Here is an 18,601-nt window from a genome sequence, read left to right as displayed (position 1 = left end):
ACTGAAAACAAAATATCAAAGGAACTCTTAAGTTGCTTGTGGATATTTTTCCTCTGAAATGGGAAGATTTCAGGAGATTGGGTGTGACTTTTATGCTTCAGAGATGAGGAGAAATCACAGGTCAGATGTTAACGCAAGTTGTGAAACTAGTTAAATGACTACCCAGTTTTAACTACAGTAGGTTGTCTGAGGCATGTGGATAAAACACCCAAATATTTGTGAGCTTTGGATATGGTGAGATACTAGAACAGCTAATAATTCCAGTGAAAAGAATACCTAAGTAAATAAAAGTTAAACACCTGCTTTGTGCCAGACAATATTCTCTGCATATTTTATTTATATTAATTTGAAAATTCTTGCATAGTGTTATTCCCCATTTTTGATATGAATAAAATGAATCTTAGACTAGTTTTAACTAATTTTTGCAAGATTTCACAGCTTTCAGTAATAGAATTGCATTTCAGTGCTGACTCCAAAGCACATTCCCTTACATTAGTAATAATTATACCACTTGTTATTTACTGACTGACTTTAGGGACTTCCCTGGTGGCTCAGTGGTAAAGAATCTGCCTGCAATGCAGGAGACCTTGGTTTGATCCCTGGGTCAGAGAGATCCCCTGGAGAAGGGAATGGCAACTCACCCCAGACTTACTTTAGATGAATGAATATCCCTAATGGAACATGGTCTTTCCCTCTATTTATATCTGAAATATCTTAGTTTAAGTTGTTATTTTTTTCTTTTTTAGTTCTTAACCATTGAAGGGAATTGGCCAGCATCATCCTCGTAAAAACGCCTCATAATTCATGATCCCTGTGATGTTCTCCCTGTGTACCTTCCTTTAATGTTGTTTCTTTTCCCCTCCTGTTGGCAGGTAGTATAGGGTAGTTCCTAATTTTGCAAATATCAGTGCATTACTATGTTGCTGATACCTACTAAAGTTATATTAGCATCATAAATAAGGCATATTTCTTCTTATTTTTATGAAGTTGGGAAACAAGGCTTCTTAATTTACATTTGGCTCAGAGTCACCTTGGGGTGTCTTTACTGAACTGGGTCTGGCTGGCTACCACAGTCATTGCGATTTAGTTGGCCTGTGGCAGGTATGCCGCCATGTGCATTTTAAAGCTACCCAGGGTGAGTCTGATTTTATTTAATACTTGATTGATTGGGGGCATAATTTTTTTTTTATTTACTGTCTATTCTGATTTTTTTTTAATTGGGAGAGCTAATAGGAAACTAAAGCGTTCTGCAAATTTCCCATGTATCTTGTGTACCCATGCATATAGGAAAACACACACAAACACACCCTCCCACAAGTGTGTCCATCCATCCATCCTGCCAGTCTCAGTAACTGCTCTCTCCCTGTCTCTGTCTTCCTCTCTCTCTCTCATAAACTCATTTTCCCCAGCATTTCAGCCAGTTATTAGTTGTTTTTTCTGTGCTCTGCAGAATGGTGGTTGAGCCGAGTCTTCCGGATGAAAGTGAGTTCCTGTACACCGCACAGCCCGAGCTGCTGAGGTACCGGAGCTCCCGGCTGGCAGTGGAGGAGGTGATGGGCTGGTACGGGAGCAGAGCAGAGGAAATAGAACATTACGCCCGGCAGGTGAGGCTGCAGTGCTGTGGCAGATGCTCAGCATTCAGTGTGTGTTCTGGCTGCAAATAGCAGAAAAGTTGTTCAAAAATCTTTCTTTATAAAGTATAAGCTGCAAAGTATGTACACACTGTTACAGATTTTCCATGTATGCTTGAATAGGCTTCATAACATTTTAATTTAAAAGATTTTTTATCAACGTTGAAATGCTTGATTTGTCCCCCTGTCATGTTGCAGAAATGTAGTTGATGATTACTTTGCTTTTCAGGAACCCTGTTTGAACTTTTGTTTCTAATGCTTCTCTGAAATCCAAGACATAATTTCTCTCAGTTTCCCATGAAGCTGAGATGTGTCCCAGCTTCATCAGAGAGGGGTGTGGAAGAGACAGATGAGGGTTGTACCAAAGCTTGTGAGTGTGTGAAGATTGTTCAGTCGTGTCTGACTCGTCGCGACCCCATGGACTGTGGCCTACCAAGCTCCTGTTCATGGAATTCTCCAGGCCAGAATACTGGAGTGGGTAGCCGTTCCCTTCTCCAGGGCAATTTTCCCAGCCCAGGGATTAAACCCAGGTCTCCTTCATTGCTGGCGGATTCTTTAACTGCTGAGCCACTAGGGAAGTACCGAAGCTTAGGAGATCTAAAAGAGAATCTCTTCCACTAATAGACTGGGTGACTCCGGATCTGCTTGCTGCCTACCTTTCTAGTACCTTGGTTTTTTTTAGGGGCTTAGATCTTACTAGACTCAGTGATAACAAATAAAATCATCCAGGAGAGACCATTAAGAATTCCACTAATTGAATTCTCTGCAAATGGAAGCAAAAGTTGTCTTCATCCTGGTGGATAGAAGTTGATAGTTCGGAGCCTCTTGAAATCTCATCCAGGGTCTGGCTAGTGGGTGTCTTTTTCATTCTACTTGTAGTCTTGGCTTTGGACCTCCTGTCCTAACATCAGGTTTTCATTTGAAGGACCATTCCGGAAGGTCTGAAGAGCAGTTGCACTGTAGGAAGGAAGAAACCCCTTCGTTTAAACTTCTAGTTAGTGTATCTGTCGTGGCCCTGTGTCTCCATTTGATAGAGTTCTTGAATTTCTGCTTAGTCTAATTCCTGTTTTTTAGTATTCATAGAATTGAAGATGAATTATTTTGGAGCTGATGGGATTATTACAGATCCAGCTTTTTCATGGGTGGCCAAAAATATATATGATTGACTTTTTCAGGTTTTTGGAAGACTACTGAGGACATTTGAAAATGTTTAGAATTTTAAGATACCAGAATGAAAAGAATCTCTGGAGGGGTTCTGGTCTGATTTTCTATATTATAGGTAGACAAACTGAGATTCACAGAGGAGAAAGTGAACTACTTGCTCAGGGACACACAGTAGCAGAACCAGACGTAATCTAGGTCTCTGCACAGTCTTTCTTATGAAGTCCATATAAAAATGGACAGTTGCACAGCTCTCAGTGACTGAAAGCAAGATAAATTAACCTAAAAAAGTGGTTCTCAATTCTCAGATCCATAGTATTTTTTTTCTGTAGCAACTATTTTGTAATACTTCCTTATTATCCTGATGTGAGAATCATGGACATATCTCATTTACATAAACAGTCTCCAAAAAATTAACACAGTGACTTAATGGTGATAAATAAAATCTATAAATGCTTCATCATGAATACACTAAAAAAGAGACTGAAGTCTGTGAGAAATCACTTTGAACAAGACAGCTGACATTTGCCAATAGATTGAGGGGTATTGCTGAATTAAACATCACGAATGAAATGTGATCAACTCATGGTAAATTTTTTTTTTTTCAGGATATTTGAGAAGGTAGGCAGAAATTAGGGCGAGGTGGTTGTGTAGGACTTCCCTGTGCATGGTGGGATGTCTGGCATCCTGGCTTCCACCCATTTAATGGTATAAGTTCCACTAATCCTTAGGAAAGGCAGAATTGCCTCTCACTTGATAACTTAGTACTGTCCCCCTGGTGGACAGTACTGCTCCCGTTAAAAACTGTAGTCTTAGACCAATATCCTGCGTCTGTAAATGACCAGATGCAGGATATTGGTAGGGGTCAGGATATTCATAGGGGTCAGGGTAAGCAAAGCCCTTATTACTTTGCTGATTCATGAGAAACTCAACCTGGTAATAATTGATGAAAGTTATCAAGTGAGTTGAAAAGGTGCAATTTTTGTAGTTTGTATAGGCAAATGTAGGCTGTATACCATGTAGATAGATCCCTTTTAAGAACAAAGTCATCATTTGATTTACATTTACAGGAATTTATAAATACCTATAGTTGACTGTTGTCTCTGGCTTACGAGGAAAGGGATCTTGTTTGAACCAGTTTTGTTGGAGCACTTTGTGGTTTTTAGCTGAACTTCTAGATGTAACACTTATTTTTTGCCTTTTTGAAAATGGGCATTGTTTTGAGCATGAGGTGATATCTCACTGTGGTTTTGATTCGCTTTTGCCTAATTTTAATGATTTTCAACATCTTTTCACATGCCTATTGAGCACCTGTATGTCTTCTTTGGAAAATGTCTGTTCAGCTCCTATGCCTGTTTTTTAATTGTGTTTTTGTTTTTTGTGTTGATTTGTATGAGTTCTTTATATATTTTGGATATTAACCCTTTATCAGAAATATGATTTGCAAATATCTTCTCCCATTTGGTAGGTTGTCTTTTCATTTTGCTGATGGTTCCCTTTGCTTGCAGAGCTCTTTAGTTTTGATATAGTTCCACTAATTTGTTTTTTTCTCTTGTTTCCTTTGCCTGAGGATAGATCCAGAAAGATTTTGCTAGACTGATATCAAAGAATGTTCTGCCTCTGTTTTCTTCTAAAGGTCTTAGAGTTTCAGGTCTTACATTCAAGTCTTTAATCCATTTTGAGTTGATTTTTTTGTATGAAGTAATAGTCTTACTTTCATTCTTTCTCATGTGGTTGTCCAGTTTTCCCAACACCATTTATTAACGAGACTGTCCTCTCTTCATTGTATGTTCTTTGCTCCTTTGCCATAAATTAATTGTTCATGTATATGTGGGTTTATTTCTAGACTCTCAATTCTGTTTTATTGATTTGTATGTCTGTTTTTCTGCCAATACCAATTTTAGTGTTTAATGACTGAAATTAGTGTTGCAAAATATTTATTCAGGGGTTTAAAAAATAGCACTAACAGAGGAAAAGACCTATACTGGAATGCAAAATGAATTATTTTTTACACTTATCTTCTTTATTTGGTTGTTTTATTAATAATTTATTTTTTAGAGATGTTTTTGATTTCTAGAAAAATTGAGTAGAAAGTACAGAGTTGCCATATACTCCCCTCATCCCCCCACCTATTCACTAGTTATCTCTGTTACTAATATCTTTTATTTGAATGATATGTTACAATTGATGAACCAAGATGTCTTAGTGGGCAGGTGGATAAATACAGTGGTACATCCACACAGTGAAATATTACTCAGCTCTAAAAGAGAGGTGAGCAATCAAGTCATGAAAAGCAGTGGAGAAACCTAAAATGCCTCTTCTGAGTTAAAGAAGCCAGTCTGAAAAGGCTGCATACTGCTTGATACCGGTTGTGTGACATTCTGGAAAAGGCAAAATGATGGAGGCAGTAAAAAGTTCAGTGCTTGCCAGAGGTTGGTGGTGGAGGGATGAATAGACAAAACACAGAAGATTTTCAAGGCAGTAAAAATACTCTCTATGTTACTGTAATGATGGGTACCTGTCATACATTTGTCCGAATCCACAGAAAGGAAACACCAAGGGTGAACCCTCATGTAAACGGTGAACACTGAGTGATAATGGTGTGTGAGTATAGGTTCATCGACTGTTACAAAGGCGCTTCCCTGGGGCGGATATTGGTGATGCAGGAGGCTGCGTATGTGTGAGGGCAGGGTTAATGTGGGCTGTCTCTGTACCTCCTGTTCATTTTTGCTGTCAACCTACAACTGCTCTAAAACATGAAGTCTGTTAAAAACAAAAGCGGAAAAAAAAAAAATAGCAGTTTCTGAAATACAAAATTTTGAAGTCTGATTATAATTTCTAGACCTCTTGATTTCTGTTTTAGTGATTAAGAATAATTGTAAAGAGAAGAAAGTGATTTGGTGATGCTTTATTTAGTTGGCTGTATAGTTTCTTTCATCCTTTTAGTTATTTAGAAATGCTCATAATTGAGATACTGTTCTTTAGCTCTGTTTTATGTATCGATGTTTCACGTGGTTTGTGCTATAATTGAAGTGGTATCTGACACAGTTTTATCTTTTTCATTTTTAGAGATTTAATTGATGTAGGACTACTTCTTCCTTTATGCCTATTTGGCTTTTGAAAACTTGTTTGTTGGTTTACGAAAATGTGTACATTTAGTGGTGACATTTATCTAGTAAGGGCTTGGGGTATGTGGTATAATTAGGTAAGTTGTAGTAGATCCTGCTTTAAGGTGTCAGTAGTTTGATTTTCAGACATTTTTACTTTGGTAAGTGTTTTGGAAAGCAACCAATACAGAGTTGATGTTAGAAACCCAGATCTGGATCACAAAATGGGTTGGTTTCAGATTGCTGATGTGCTGCATGTTCAAGCACGTCAAAGTTGTGCTTGAACAAAGTTGTATTGTGTGCATCAGGTTTCTTCATACCTTCTGAGATTTTCTGATTTTTTTTTTTTTAAATTGGTATACAGGTAGATGCAGCCTTCTTCACATTAAATGTACTTTTGTTGGGATATTGCCAGATCCCTTCTCTTTTGCCTTATGCCTTCTCTACCAGTAGTTTTCCCTCATATGTTTATTTGCACCACTCTCTTCAATTGAACATGCAGTTCTTCTTCTTCTTCTCTTTTTTTAACTTCCTTATCTGTCAACTCCTGAGTCTTCGAAGGGCTTTGGGTGGATCTGTAATACTGCTTGGAGTTTTTTCTCTGTACTGTGATTGTTTCCTCTCCCCCGTTTTCACTCTTTTCTCTCCCCAATGCATCCCTCATTATTTTCAGCAATGACTGTGCTTTGTATTTCGTGGAGAAAGTTGAGAAATCATTTCCATCTGCCCTACTCTTTCCAGCTTTCTCAGAGGAAGAGGGCCCTCTTCTTTGATTCACTGGGACGTCTTTCCTCCCCTGTCCTCTAGGTTCCACACTCCCCACTCGCTGCTCAGGATTGTACCAGCATTCATCTCTCTCTCTGTCCTCTTATCTTCAACCTCTGGTCTATTACCTACTTTCTCCCCCCGACCTTTTTTGAACATAAAGTTCAAGTCATTACTATTTTGTGTGTATATATTCTTCCTGGCTTCTGTTTTAGCTGTCTTCTTTCTATCACAGCTCGACTCAGACACAGCCACTCTGCTCCTGGTAATCACTTTCTCAGTGTTTGCTCATTTCCCTGGTGTTGGCTGCTCCTGCCACTCCATGGAAATACCATCAGTAAGGCCCCCTGTTAGCCTTTTAATGGCGGATCCCCCTCATTTGTTGTTCAACAGCATTGTCCTTTGACACCACTGCCCCTTCGTCCCTGCATTGTCTTCCCCTTAGGCTTCTGTGATATCATTTCACTCTCTTCTGTGTCTTTGTATGAGCCATTCACAATCCTCTCCTCCATGTGGCTCAGGGTCTTTGACTTGTCCCTTAAATATTGCTGTCCCCTGGGGGCTATTCTTGTCACTAGTGAAGAGTCTTCTGATGCTAGTAATCACTGTTCTAACTAGTTTTCTTATTTTGGTCCAGCCCATTTCTAGTTCATTCATATTTGATTTGTCATTAATTCAATAAACACTTACTGAATATTCTTTCCAAAGTATAGGCCTGTTTATGACATGCCTCAGTCAAAAATCCTTCGGATTTGCATTTCAAGGTAAACTGCAAACTCCTTAACTTAACAAATGATGTTCTTTTTTATCCGACTCTTCCCAGCTACTCTAGCCTTGTTTTTCACCCCTTCACTTCATACCTTTTCTTTTTTGTTTTCAGTTTATGAAAATGATTGTACTTTCACAACACTCACGCATCTCTCCCTTTCATGCTGTTCTCCTGCCCTTCTTCTTTGTTCACTTACTAACATCCACTGATTCTTTAAAACTCATTTTAAGTGGTCTCTCCTCTGGATGGCTTTATGACTCTCAGGTTGGGCTGCATGCCCTCTTCTTTGAGATCGCAGACACCCTTACTCCACTTCAGTCATTAATTTACCAGATTGTGTTTCCCTATGAGATAGAGATATCTTTGAAAGAAGAGATCTCATCTTACTCAGTTTTATGTTCCTAACATTTAGAATGGTACTCAGTTCCTAGTAGGTCCTCAGTAAATAATCATTATCCTAGGAGTCAAGGAGTAAGTGAGGAGCGGTATAAGGCACTGTGGGTTAAGGCAGCATTAGATGATTTTGCTGTCAATAAGCATATGTCATTTTATAAATCGGATTAGGTGATAGGAGTGGAATTGCTGTATGTTGAGCATCTATAGGAAAATTGTTCTTTGTTTTGCTCTAAGAAGGTCTAAATAGTTGTATAGAGTTAGTCATTCATCAAGTATTTATTGAATGTCATATATGGGTGGCATTGTGAAAGAAGAGGTACTGAACAGGAATATGGAAGCAAAACGTTCTTTTGGGGGCAGAATGGTCTAATGAATACAGATTAATTTCACATTATCATGAACTGGTGGTGGTTTAGTCACTAAGTTATGTCTGACTCTTGTGACTCTATGGACTGTAGCCTGCCAGGCTCCTCTGTACATGGCATTTCCCAGGCAAGAATACTGGAGTGCATTGTCATTTCCTTCTCCAGGGAGACTTCTCCACCCAGTGGTCAAACTTGCATCTCCTGCAGGCAGATTCTTTACCACTGACCCACCAGGGGAAGCCCATTATCACTTACTGTTAATATCTATGGTCCCCACACCACACCCCAAGCTTGTTAATGTTTTGAGAACTAAGTAGGCAAATACATGTAAAACAGCTCTGAAAACTGTAATGCTCTATGAATTGAAGATGATTGTCTTTTATTTTTATTTCAGTATTTCTTGCAGATTATTTAATTCTTTTGAGGCAGTTTGGTGCTGGTATATTTTGTAAAGAAGTCTAATGTTTTTGTACTAAATAAGAACATTATTGATAATGTGATTTTATATAAAATGACTGTAAGAGTTAGATTCTATACTGGAGCTTTTACTTTAGAAAATATGCGAAAGAAGACATAAAACTCAGAGACTTACTGTCTCCTTTCCCTTTTAGGTTGACTGTGCATTGTCGCTTATTCGACTTGGAATGGAGAGGAATATTCCTGGCTTGCTGGTTCTCTGTGATAATTTGGTTACTCTGGAAGCATTGGTTTATGAAGCTGGGTGTGATTTAACCCTAACCTTGAAAGAACTGCAGCAGATGAAAGACATTGAAAAAAAACTAAGATTATTGATGAATAGTGTAGGTTTCATTTTAAAAGTTTCTTTTTTAAGTGTTCCCTATATACTTTGACAAATGTGTATCTCAAAGCCAAAAGATGTAGTAGCCTTCAAACCAGAGAACTTAGTCAATAAAGGAAGGCTTCTTGACTTAAAAAAAATTAAATTTTATGAATAAATTCCTGAAGGCATCCGAAACCTTTCTGGCTGGTTTTGTACCTTCTTTGCCCTTCATTCATGCTTATCTATGAATGACTGCCCCCATTCCCCCCGCCCCCCTCCCCGCCTCCCAGCTAGGCATATTTAAATTAGCTGTCATTGTAGTAACCATGTTTCTAAATCTGTCATTATGCTGGGCTGGGGCTGTGAGGGCCCTCTAGTGTGTTCATGGCACTAAGGAGATGAGCTACAGTGCTCTTGCTGTTGGCTCTGCCAGCCCCAGACAGCAGGTGATTCTCCTGCTGCCTCTTGGGTCCTTAGGAGGCATGAACTGGAGTGTCTGTTAGAGAAAGTGTTGACTTTCATTGTTTGTGAGTCTGGTTATCTTTGATCCTTATGACTTGTCTGTTATTACCAGGTGTTAATATTTAACTTAATGTGTGTGTGTTTTGGTGAAATGCATTTTCAGTGTTCTGAGGACAAGTACGTGACAAGTGCCTACCAGTGGATGGTTCCCTTTCTTCATCGCTGTGAGAAGCAGTCTCCTGGAGTGGCTAATGAGCTGCTAAAGGAATATTTAGTAACTCTAGCAAAAGGGGACTTAAAGTTACCCCTGAAGATATTTCAGCATTCCAAGCCTGATGTAAGTAGAAACGTCTTCAAAATCTCTGTACATTTTTCCCTTAGGAATTATGTTTTATTTACAAAATTTGTAATACTCGGCTTTGCAAGTAATTTCTCTTCAAACCAGAAGAAGTGGTTGTCATTTTATTCTTTAAAAATGTTTTATAAATTGAGTCCAAAAATATTTTGAAAGTTCATCAAATGATGTTTATCTTGATTGATATACTCGAAGTGTATTGACTTTCTACTACATTGTGGAAAAGGCAGTACCAAAAAGTCTTAATATTAATAGTTGAAAGATAATGAATTCTTACCATAGGCAGGCACTTTTCAAGTATTAACTTATTTAGTCTTTATAACAATCCTAGGAGGTAGATATGTTTATTACATTAATATTACAGGAAAAGAAAATCATGATATAGACTGGTTAGGCAGTTGCCCAAGGTCAGGGTAAGGAGAGGACCTTAGGTTCGAACATAAATTTTCTAATTTCCCAGCTATGTTCTTAACTATTGTGCTTTACTGTAATACCAATAGAAGAAGAAAAGATTTCTGCCCTTGAAGACCTTCAAAATATTTATTAAGTTCTTTAGGATCTCACAAGGAGATCTTTTGATTATTCTAAATAACTCTTCACGGCGATGTTGAAGGGCAGGGTGAAGACCGGGAGGTCCCACTTGCTGAAGATGGTGCCCAGGGCACTGGAGAGGATGGGGCTGATGGCAGAAGCACAGGAGATGCTGTTCATGATGCCCTCTGGCCCTGGCGCTAGACTGAGTGGGACAAGGGGGCTCCCTGAGCCTTCTTGGGGGAAAAACAGCTGGTTGGCTCCCTCTCCCAGCCTGACTGGCTCTGGGCAGCCCTCTTCCTGGGCCTCCTTCCTCTGCCCCACACCACAACAGGGTGGGTGCCCAGACTCAGCTTCTGAAGCAGGTCTTTTGGGGAAAGTCCTAAGGCAAGGGAGTCACAGAACTTCCTTGAAGGGCCTTAAGGCTCCCCTCTGCAAGTGTGAGCAGAGAGGACAGACCAGCGAAGGGGAAACCCATTCATTCATTCAACAAATGTTTGCGGAGGAGCTGAGGGCGATCCTGGCAGGAGTGCCCTTTGGTTTCTGCAGGGGAGGGAGGAACTGGACTCTGGCCCTCTGAGGGCTCTGGGCAGTGCCTGGGCCTGCAGCCCACCCTGGATATTTGCTTAAGACTGATCTTCCTGTCTGTCTGTCTGTCTGTGTATCTGTCTTTCTATAGGGTTCAGATACTTGTTCAGATTCACTGGTGGTAAGTTGTTTTCTTAAACGAGGCATACTTTTGCAATATAAATAACCTCTTAATTTAGCCATGAATAAAATATGCTGTTTCAGGGGATTAGTGCCTCCCTTTCCATTGGAATGGAAGCAGAATGGCATAGTCCTTTGAGACACTAACTTTGTAGTGAGAGTTAAAGCCTCAGGTTGTGGTTTGAGCAGAAGCCCTTGAAGGCCTCCTCCAGTCCTTAATTCTAATTGGATGTTCTTGTACTGCCTTTGTTAGCAATCTGAAGTCCTCTAAGGTGTATGGTCATAGACCAGTGTAATAAAGACAGAAAGGAAAGCATTGCTTACTTAAGCTCACACAGTTTTAGGTTTCTGGAAGGCCTGTTTGTCAGAAATGTCTCTGTTTATTGATCAAAGTTTTCCGTCTTCTCATAAGCACCTTCCACTTAGTATTCTGATTTTAAGTTTGGGGTGGTGTACTGTGAGCCAAGGGTGGGTTGCTTATGACAGCAGAATGCTATGTGAGAAGCAGGATGGATTGAATATGAATGTTTTATGAGAAAGAAAGAAGTGACTTTAAATTCTTTCCAGTAATCTTGTTTGTGATCTTTCTTCTTTACAGAGTCTTGTAAATCCTTTGTATATAGTCAGCTTTTTGTTGTTTTTACTTGGCAGTTTAGCATGTGCCTTTTGAATAAAACATATAGCCATTTGTTTTTGTTGGAATTTGTCAACATCAAAGCAGAGAACAATGGTATTTGCTGGGCTCTTTCTTTCCAATCTGCTGTCTCTGTTTCTATCAGTGTTATCTTTCTACAATGCAGATTTGATCATATCATGATCTATGCACAGTCTCTGGTGACCTACCATTGTCTGCAGGGTAAATGTTGGGCTGTGGTAAGTGGTGTAGAAAGTTCTTTGGGGTCTACTTTTAGTCTGCCTCTTCAGCCTCATTTCCCTCCACGAAGGCACTCGTTCACTCACACTACTCACCTTTTCACTGTCAGGTTCTTTCATGCCTTTTTATGTTCTTTGAGGATGTTTCCTCTGCTTGGGATAATCAAGCCCCTTTCCATCACTTAGAGCTTCCCCAGTGTCTCAGACAGTAAAGAATCCGCCTACAGTGCAGGAGACCTGGGTATAATCCCTGGGACAGGAAGATCACCTGGAGGAGAGCATGGCAACCCTCTCCAGTATTCTTGCCTGGAGAATCCCATGGACAGGGGAGCCTGGCGGGCTGTAGTCCATGGGGTCACAAAGAGTCAAGCACAACTAAGTGACTAACACTTTCGCTTCTTTTAATTATAAATCCCTACCTATCAGTCAAGATCTGACTGTCATTTATCCAGTGATTCTGATGGAAAATAAGTGTTATGTACAAGTAATTTCCACTCTTGTTTTGCTGTGCCCACCATTCTCACATGGGGATTGCACTATTTCAGGTTTCAAAAAGACTACCATATTTCCAGTTCTCCAATACTCATAGGGCGTGGTCCTTCGGGGTCCAGAGTAGAAGCACTGGATATTTCCTTGGCCCTTCTCCTTGAACATCCGAGACTGTATCCCAGCAATGGGGATATAGGAGATTGTCTGCTTAACGTTGTAAACTCTCAGCTGCAGTTTCCTACTGGGCTTGGACTCACACTCCTTAGGAAGTTGAAAAGTGCCTCTGGGACTGTGCTGTTCAGTATGGTAGCCACTAGCCATGTATGGTTATGTAAATTAAAAAGGAAAACTCAGTTACTCAGTCCCACTAGTTTTTTATGCTATTCGCAGTATTTTATAATTACAAACTAAGCTACAATGTCCATATTTATTTTGTGTTGTTGGCATATATATATCTTCAGGGTATATTCCTACAAGGGGATCCTGGGCTCTAAGGATTGGGTTGTGTTGGTATTACTGCATTTCTTTACAGATAAGTTGTTCCGATTTACATTTCCACCAGCAGTGTAGGAGCATGGCTCTTTCTCCACAACTTTGCAGACAGAATATGTTGTCATATATAAAACATTTTTGCCACCACGATGGGTGAAAAATGGCATTTTAGTGTTGTTTTAATTTGTGCTTCTCTGAATATGTGTGAATTTGATCATTTTTTCTTATGCTTGACAGGCATAGTCATTTTTGTGAATTGTCCGTTCGTACCTTTTTTCTGTTGCTCAGTCTTTTTTCCAATTTTCACTTGGATTTTGGTCTCTTTGTGCCTTAACTTTTAGAAATTCATGTGTATTGGTGTAATTATTTTTCTGTGGTTTCTAGTGTGAATATTTCACCTAGTTGATAGGTTATCTTTTGACTTTGTTTATGGTATATTATGTCATGCAATTTTTTTACAGTTCCCTTTATGTAAAATAGGAATAACACCAGTATTATTTACAGGATGTTTTGAGGATTTGTGAATTAATGCACATAAGGCACTTAGAAACATTACCTGGCACACAACAGTGCTTCCCTGGTGGTTCAGATGGTAAAGAATCTGCCCACAATGCAGGAGACCTGGGTTCAAGCCCTGGGTTGGGGACATTCCCTGGAAGAGGGCATGGCAACTCACTCCTGTATTCTGACCTGGAGAATACCATGGACAGAGGAGCCTGGCAGGCTACCTCCATGGGGTCGCAAAGAGTCAGACACGACTGAACGACTAAGCATAGCACAGGCACACAATAAGAAAATGAGAAAAGTTAGCTACTTTGGTTAATTTTTACTGACGCTTTTATTGTGCCCTGCATTGCCCCTGTTTCACCAGTTTGTCACTTTGCAACCTTAGGGAACTTACTCTTTGTCAAATGTTGATGTCAAATTAATGATCTATTTTGTAATACCTTGAAGAAGTATATATATATAAATCCTGTAGCCCAACTACTTTAGAAAACTTTACTTCCCTGATAACCTCATTGTTTCTTCTTTCCATCCTTTTCTTCTATTCATCTGTTGATATGATTTTTCTACTGAGAAAATACCCTTTTTTGGCAGCTTCTCTTCATCACTTTGCTGGGTTTTTTTTTTTTTTTTTTTTTTTGTGAGTTTCTACTAAAATGTTGAAAAGCAGTAGATCTTTATTGTGGAAATCATCTTAATCTTATTTTGTTGTTGTAAAGGGTGCTAAGAAAGTACTTTCAGTCTTCTGTTTTGGAGACAATAATATAAGCATTTTACTTTTATTAATTTATTTAATTCTCACACAGTGCTATTAGGAAGATGTTAATATCCCAGTTTTATAGATGAGAAAGGGCTTCCCTGGTAGCTCAGATGGTAAAGAATCTGCCTGCAATACAAAATAAGGCACAAATCTGTTAATTTCTATATTCCAGAAAATACTCTAAGAATGGCTCTTGCCCTTTGTGTCTTGCAATGGAAAAGTGACCCTAAATAGCCATCTTTCTGCATCAGAAATATGGAGTATGTTTCAGGATATGAATATTACCACATTCCAATGTGACTTCTTTTGAAAAAAATGTCAGTACTGTTGAGTTAAATGACTAATACTTAATGCGTACTGAAAAATAGCAGGTTTGAACATCTCTGAATATTAGTTAAGGAATTTTATATATTTTTTTAATTGAAACATAAAATTTGGCTTTAGGGTTAGAAATGTTGTTTTTAATGAATTGCCTTTTTAATTCACTATGTTTCTTCTGTCTACTTTATCTTGAATGGGTCATAAATTGAAGAATCTGTTTTCAGCAGATGCAAGGCTTATGGGTACAAATTGTCTTTTCTCGCTGATTCTGTAATTAAAATGCAATTTCATTTAGAGTTATTAAAGACCCCAAAAGTCTGTAAGCTAAAAAAAGCCAAGATTTGTTTCTGCAGCTGATTAATTGCACTATTTAATATTCTATTGACAGTGGTACTGGTATATGGCAAAATTGAATGTAAATCTATTGACATTTCACACAGCATGCTTTATTTCTCTAGTTGCAGCAAAAAATCATTCCTGATCAGGACCAACTAATGGCAGTAGCTCTAGAATGCATCTATAGCTGTGAACGAAATGACCAGCTCGCGCTTTGCTATGACATATTAGAATGTCTGCCACAAAGAGGATACGGGTAAGAATCCACAGTGTGCCATTTTTGTGGTTGTGTCTTGTTACCCTAACAGTTACAGTGAAAACGTTGCTTCTCTGAATGTTCATTATAGAGAATTTGGGGAATATAAAATAAATAAAGAAGAAAATGAAATCATATGCAAACCTGTTGCCTCAAGATAAACACTTTTCTAGTAGTGTATGAGAAGTCACTATAATTTTGTGAGCCTTGATAATTATCCTTTAAAAAATAAGCAATATCACTATCACCACAACAAGAAGCACTTTAAGTAGATAGACAATAATGTGTCTTTGTTTTAAATTGTATTTCTAATTAATCTTTTCCCATATTTTTGGGCTAGCTGTATTTCTTCTATGAATTGTTTGTTCTTGGCCCTTGCCTTGAATAAAACTTTTAAGTGATAATGTGTGGATATACATACCTTATTTTCTTTACATCTAATATCTTTATCGAGATATAATTAGCATTCAGCACCATATAAGTTTGAGGTTTAAGCATAATGACTTACATATGTTGTGAAATGATTACCACGTTTAAAATAAAACTTTTTTCCTTATGGTGAGAACTGTTAGGATTTACTCTTTTAGCAACTTTCCCATACAACATACTTCAGTGTTAACTATAGTCATCATGTTATATGTTACATGCCCAGTATTTATTTATCTTACAACTGAGAGTTTGTACCTTTTGACCACCTTTATTCAGTTCCCCTCTTATAACCACAAATCTGACCTCTTTTTTGGTTGTGTTTTTTTGGTATGGTACCTCCTGTAAGTGGGATCATACAGTATTTGTTTTTCTCTGTCCGACATATTTCACTTTGCATAAAGCCCTCAAGGTCCTTCCATGTAGGCATAAATGGGTGACTTCCTTTTTTTTATGGCTGAATAGTATTCTATCATGTGTGTATATCACATTTTCTTTATTCTTTCCCTTTATCCTTTGATCGGTACTTAGATTGTTTCTGTATCTTGGGAATTGGAAAACATGCCGCAGTGAACATGGGGTACAAATATGTCTTTGATATAGTGATTTGGTTTTACTCAGCTACATAACCAGAGGTGGAATTGCTAGATCATATGGTAGTGTTATTTTTAATTTTTTGAGGAATGAATATACATAATTTTTAACTGGGCTTATGTTTAAGTAGGAATTTACATAACATTCTTTTGGATCATTTAGGTGTATGCAAATCCGATTTGTATTTTCTCTTTGAAAGTCACACAACAATCATTCCTTTAACTAAACTTTAAAAATGTAGTATATATTATAAGTTTCATATCTGGAGAAGTTAAAAAAGCACATGGAAGAGCACTGAATGAAAAATCAGTGGGCCTGTCTCTATGCCTTTGTGATGACAGCTGAGTCACTGCTGCGGTCATCAGTTTCCTCGTTTGCAGAATCAGCTAATTAGACAAGAAGTCCTCCTCATGCTCTATTTCTTTTTCTTCCTTCTATTTCTTTTTTGCTGTCTTTTCTTTCCAAGGAAATATTTTGTGTGTGTGTGTGTGTGTGTGTAATGAATGATAAAAGTCACTGATTTTGCAACCCATTGTGAAATAATTGTTTCATGTAATCTTTCAGTTCAGTTCAGTCACTCAGTCGTGTCTGACTCTTTGCGACCCCATGGACTGCCACATGTCAGGCTTCCCTGTCCATCACCAACTCCTGGAGCCTTCTCAAACTCATGTCCATTGAGTCGGTGATGCCATCCAGCCATCTGATCCTCTATCGTCCCCTTCTCCTGCCCCCAATCCCGCCCAGCATCAGGGTCTTTTCCAATGAGTCGACTCTTCGCATGAGGTGGCCAAAGTATTAGAGTTTCAGCTTCGCATCAGTCCTTCCAATGAATATTCAGGACTGATCTCCTATAGGATTGACTGGTTGGATCTCCTTGCAGTCCAAGGGACTCTCAAGAGTCTTCTCCAACACCACAGTTCAAAAGCATCAATTCTTCGGTGCTCAGCTTTCTTTTTGGTCGAACTCGCACATCCATACATGACTACTGCTGAAAAAACCATAGTCTTGACTAGATGGACCTTTGTTAGCAAAGTAACGTCTCTGCTTTTTAATATGCTGTCTAGGTTGATCATAGCTTTTCTTCCAAGGAGTAAGAGTCTTTTAATTTCATGGCTGCAATCACCATCTGCAGTGATTTTGGAGCCCAAAATAAGTTTCTCACTGTTTCCATTGTTTCCCCATCTATTTGCCATGAAGTGATGGGATCTGATGCCATGATCTTTGTTTTCTGAATGTTGAGTTTTAAGCCAACTTTTTCACTCTCCTCTTTCACTTTCATCAAGAGGCTCTTTAGTTCTTCTTCACTTTCTGCCATAAAGCAGAAAGTCTGGTCTCATCTTTAATAGTACTGAAATCACATGAAAAATTGATGGGGAAGGAATACTCACATGGTAACAAAGTATTACCTTTAGCAGATATTTTAAACTTTTTTTTTGTAATTTCATAAGGGAAATATACATTTATAAAGTTCAAGTCTGACTATTGTCACATTTGATCAAGTTATCAGAAATGGCATTACTTAGAGTCAGATAGCCTAGCAGTATGTGCCTCCTCGTGAGAAGCAGTATGAAGTAAAATTATTTACTCTGAATCTAATCAGTACTTTAAGCTGGACTTCTAGTTTACAGTAAATGTAGGGAATAGCAGAACAAGTTAAATAACACCTTGAAGAAAAAACCAGATAAATACAGACAGATATTCTAGAGGTCAGGTTGTCTTCAGTTTGAAAAGTCCGTGTCGTGAATAAAAACAGATTGGTGGGGGTGAGGCGGAGCTATTCTGAAATTAAAGTGTCCAAGGGAACATAATCCCCTTCTAATCTTTAACCATAAAATAATGTTATGTACTAGTTAAAATGAGGGTACTGGGAGACTTGTAATAGACAAGCAAGTGTAGGCTTCTCTCCTGCCCCATCCTTGGATACCTGTCTTCATTATAGATCATGTTTTTTTCTCTTCTCAACTTTGTCTGTGTCCTTTAAAATATTATACTCATACTGTTTACTGATTTTTCCAACTTCAGATGATTATTGACTTTGTTTTATGGAAGCCTACCCTGCCCCCATACCTACTTCTCCTAACAATTTTCTCAGTGTAGTTAAAGAGATATTTTTTGTTTTGTTTTGTTTTGCTTTGTTTTTAAAGTGGTATTTTTATCATTGTGATTATGTATATACTGTTTACACAGAGCTAGTTATGATTGTATTTCCTTTTTATGCATTTTTTTTCTTGTATTGAATAATTTCCTTGTCATTGTTTCCATTTATTTCCCTCTTCTGACAGAAGTGGAAAAATCCTTTTCAAGGTCAAAAATACTTAGTAATCTTTCCTTTCTTTTTTCACACTCTCTCTTACTTCAGAGAAACGTCTTAGAATTGTCTTTTCTCTTCCTCTGATATGGATTAATTCTTTACTCTGCTGTACATTGGTCATCTCTCCTCTGTTGTTATGTTGCATTTCTGGGGTTATTATCTTCTCCTTTCTTTACTCATTCCCTCACTTTGATAGAACGCAGTCTTG

General features: G+C 38.4%; 1 protein-coding gene across 2 annotated transcripts in view; it reads left to right on the top strand.

The window, feature by feature from the left end:
• The window catches only part of NBAS (NBAS subunit of NRZ tethering complex), a 329,480-nt gene that overhangs the window by 126,982 nt on the left and 183,897 nt on the right, over window positions 1-18,601 (top strand). For both annotated transcript variants that reach the window (XM_005891040.3, XM_070379139.1), the window contains 4 exons: window positions 1,451-1,604; window positions 8,806-8,994; window positions 9,601-9,774; window positions 14,929-15,062. In XM_005891040.3, coding sequence (XP_005891102.2) covers window positions 1,451-1,604; window positions 8,806-8,994; window positions 9,601-9,774; window positions 14,929-15,062 — 651 coding nt within the window. The remainder of the gene's footprint in view (window positions 1-1,450; window positions 1,605-8,805; window positions 8,995-9,600; window positions 9,775-14,928; window positions 15,063-18,601) is intronic.

This window comes from Bos mutus, chromosome 11, assembly GCF_027580195.1.
Source record: "Bos mutus isolate GX-2022 chromosome 11, NWIPB_WYAK_1.1, whole genome shotgun sequence".
Taxonomy (NCBI): Eukaryota; Metazoa; Chordata; class Mammalia; order Artiodactyla; family Bovidae; genus Bos; species Bos mutus.
This window is presented reverse-complemented; position numbering and strand designations above follow the sequence as displayed.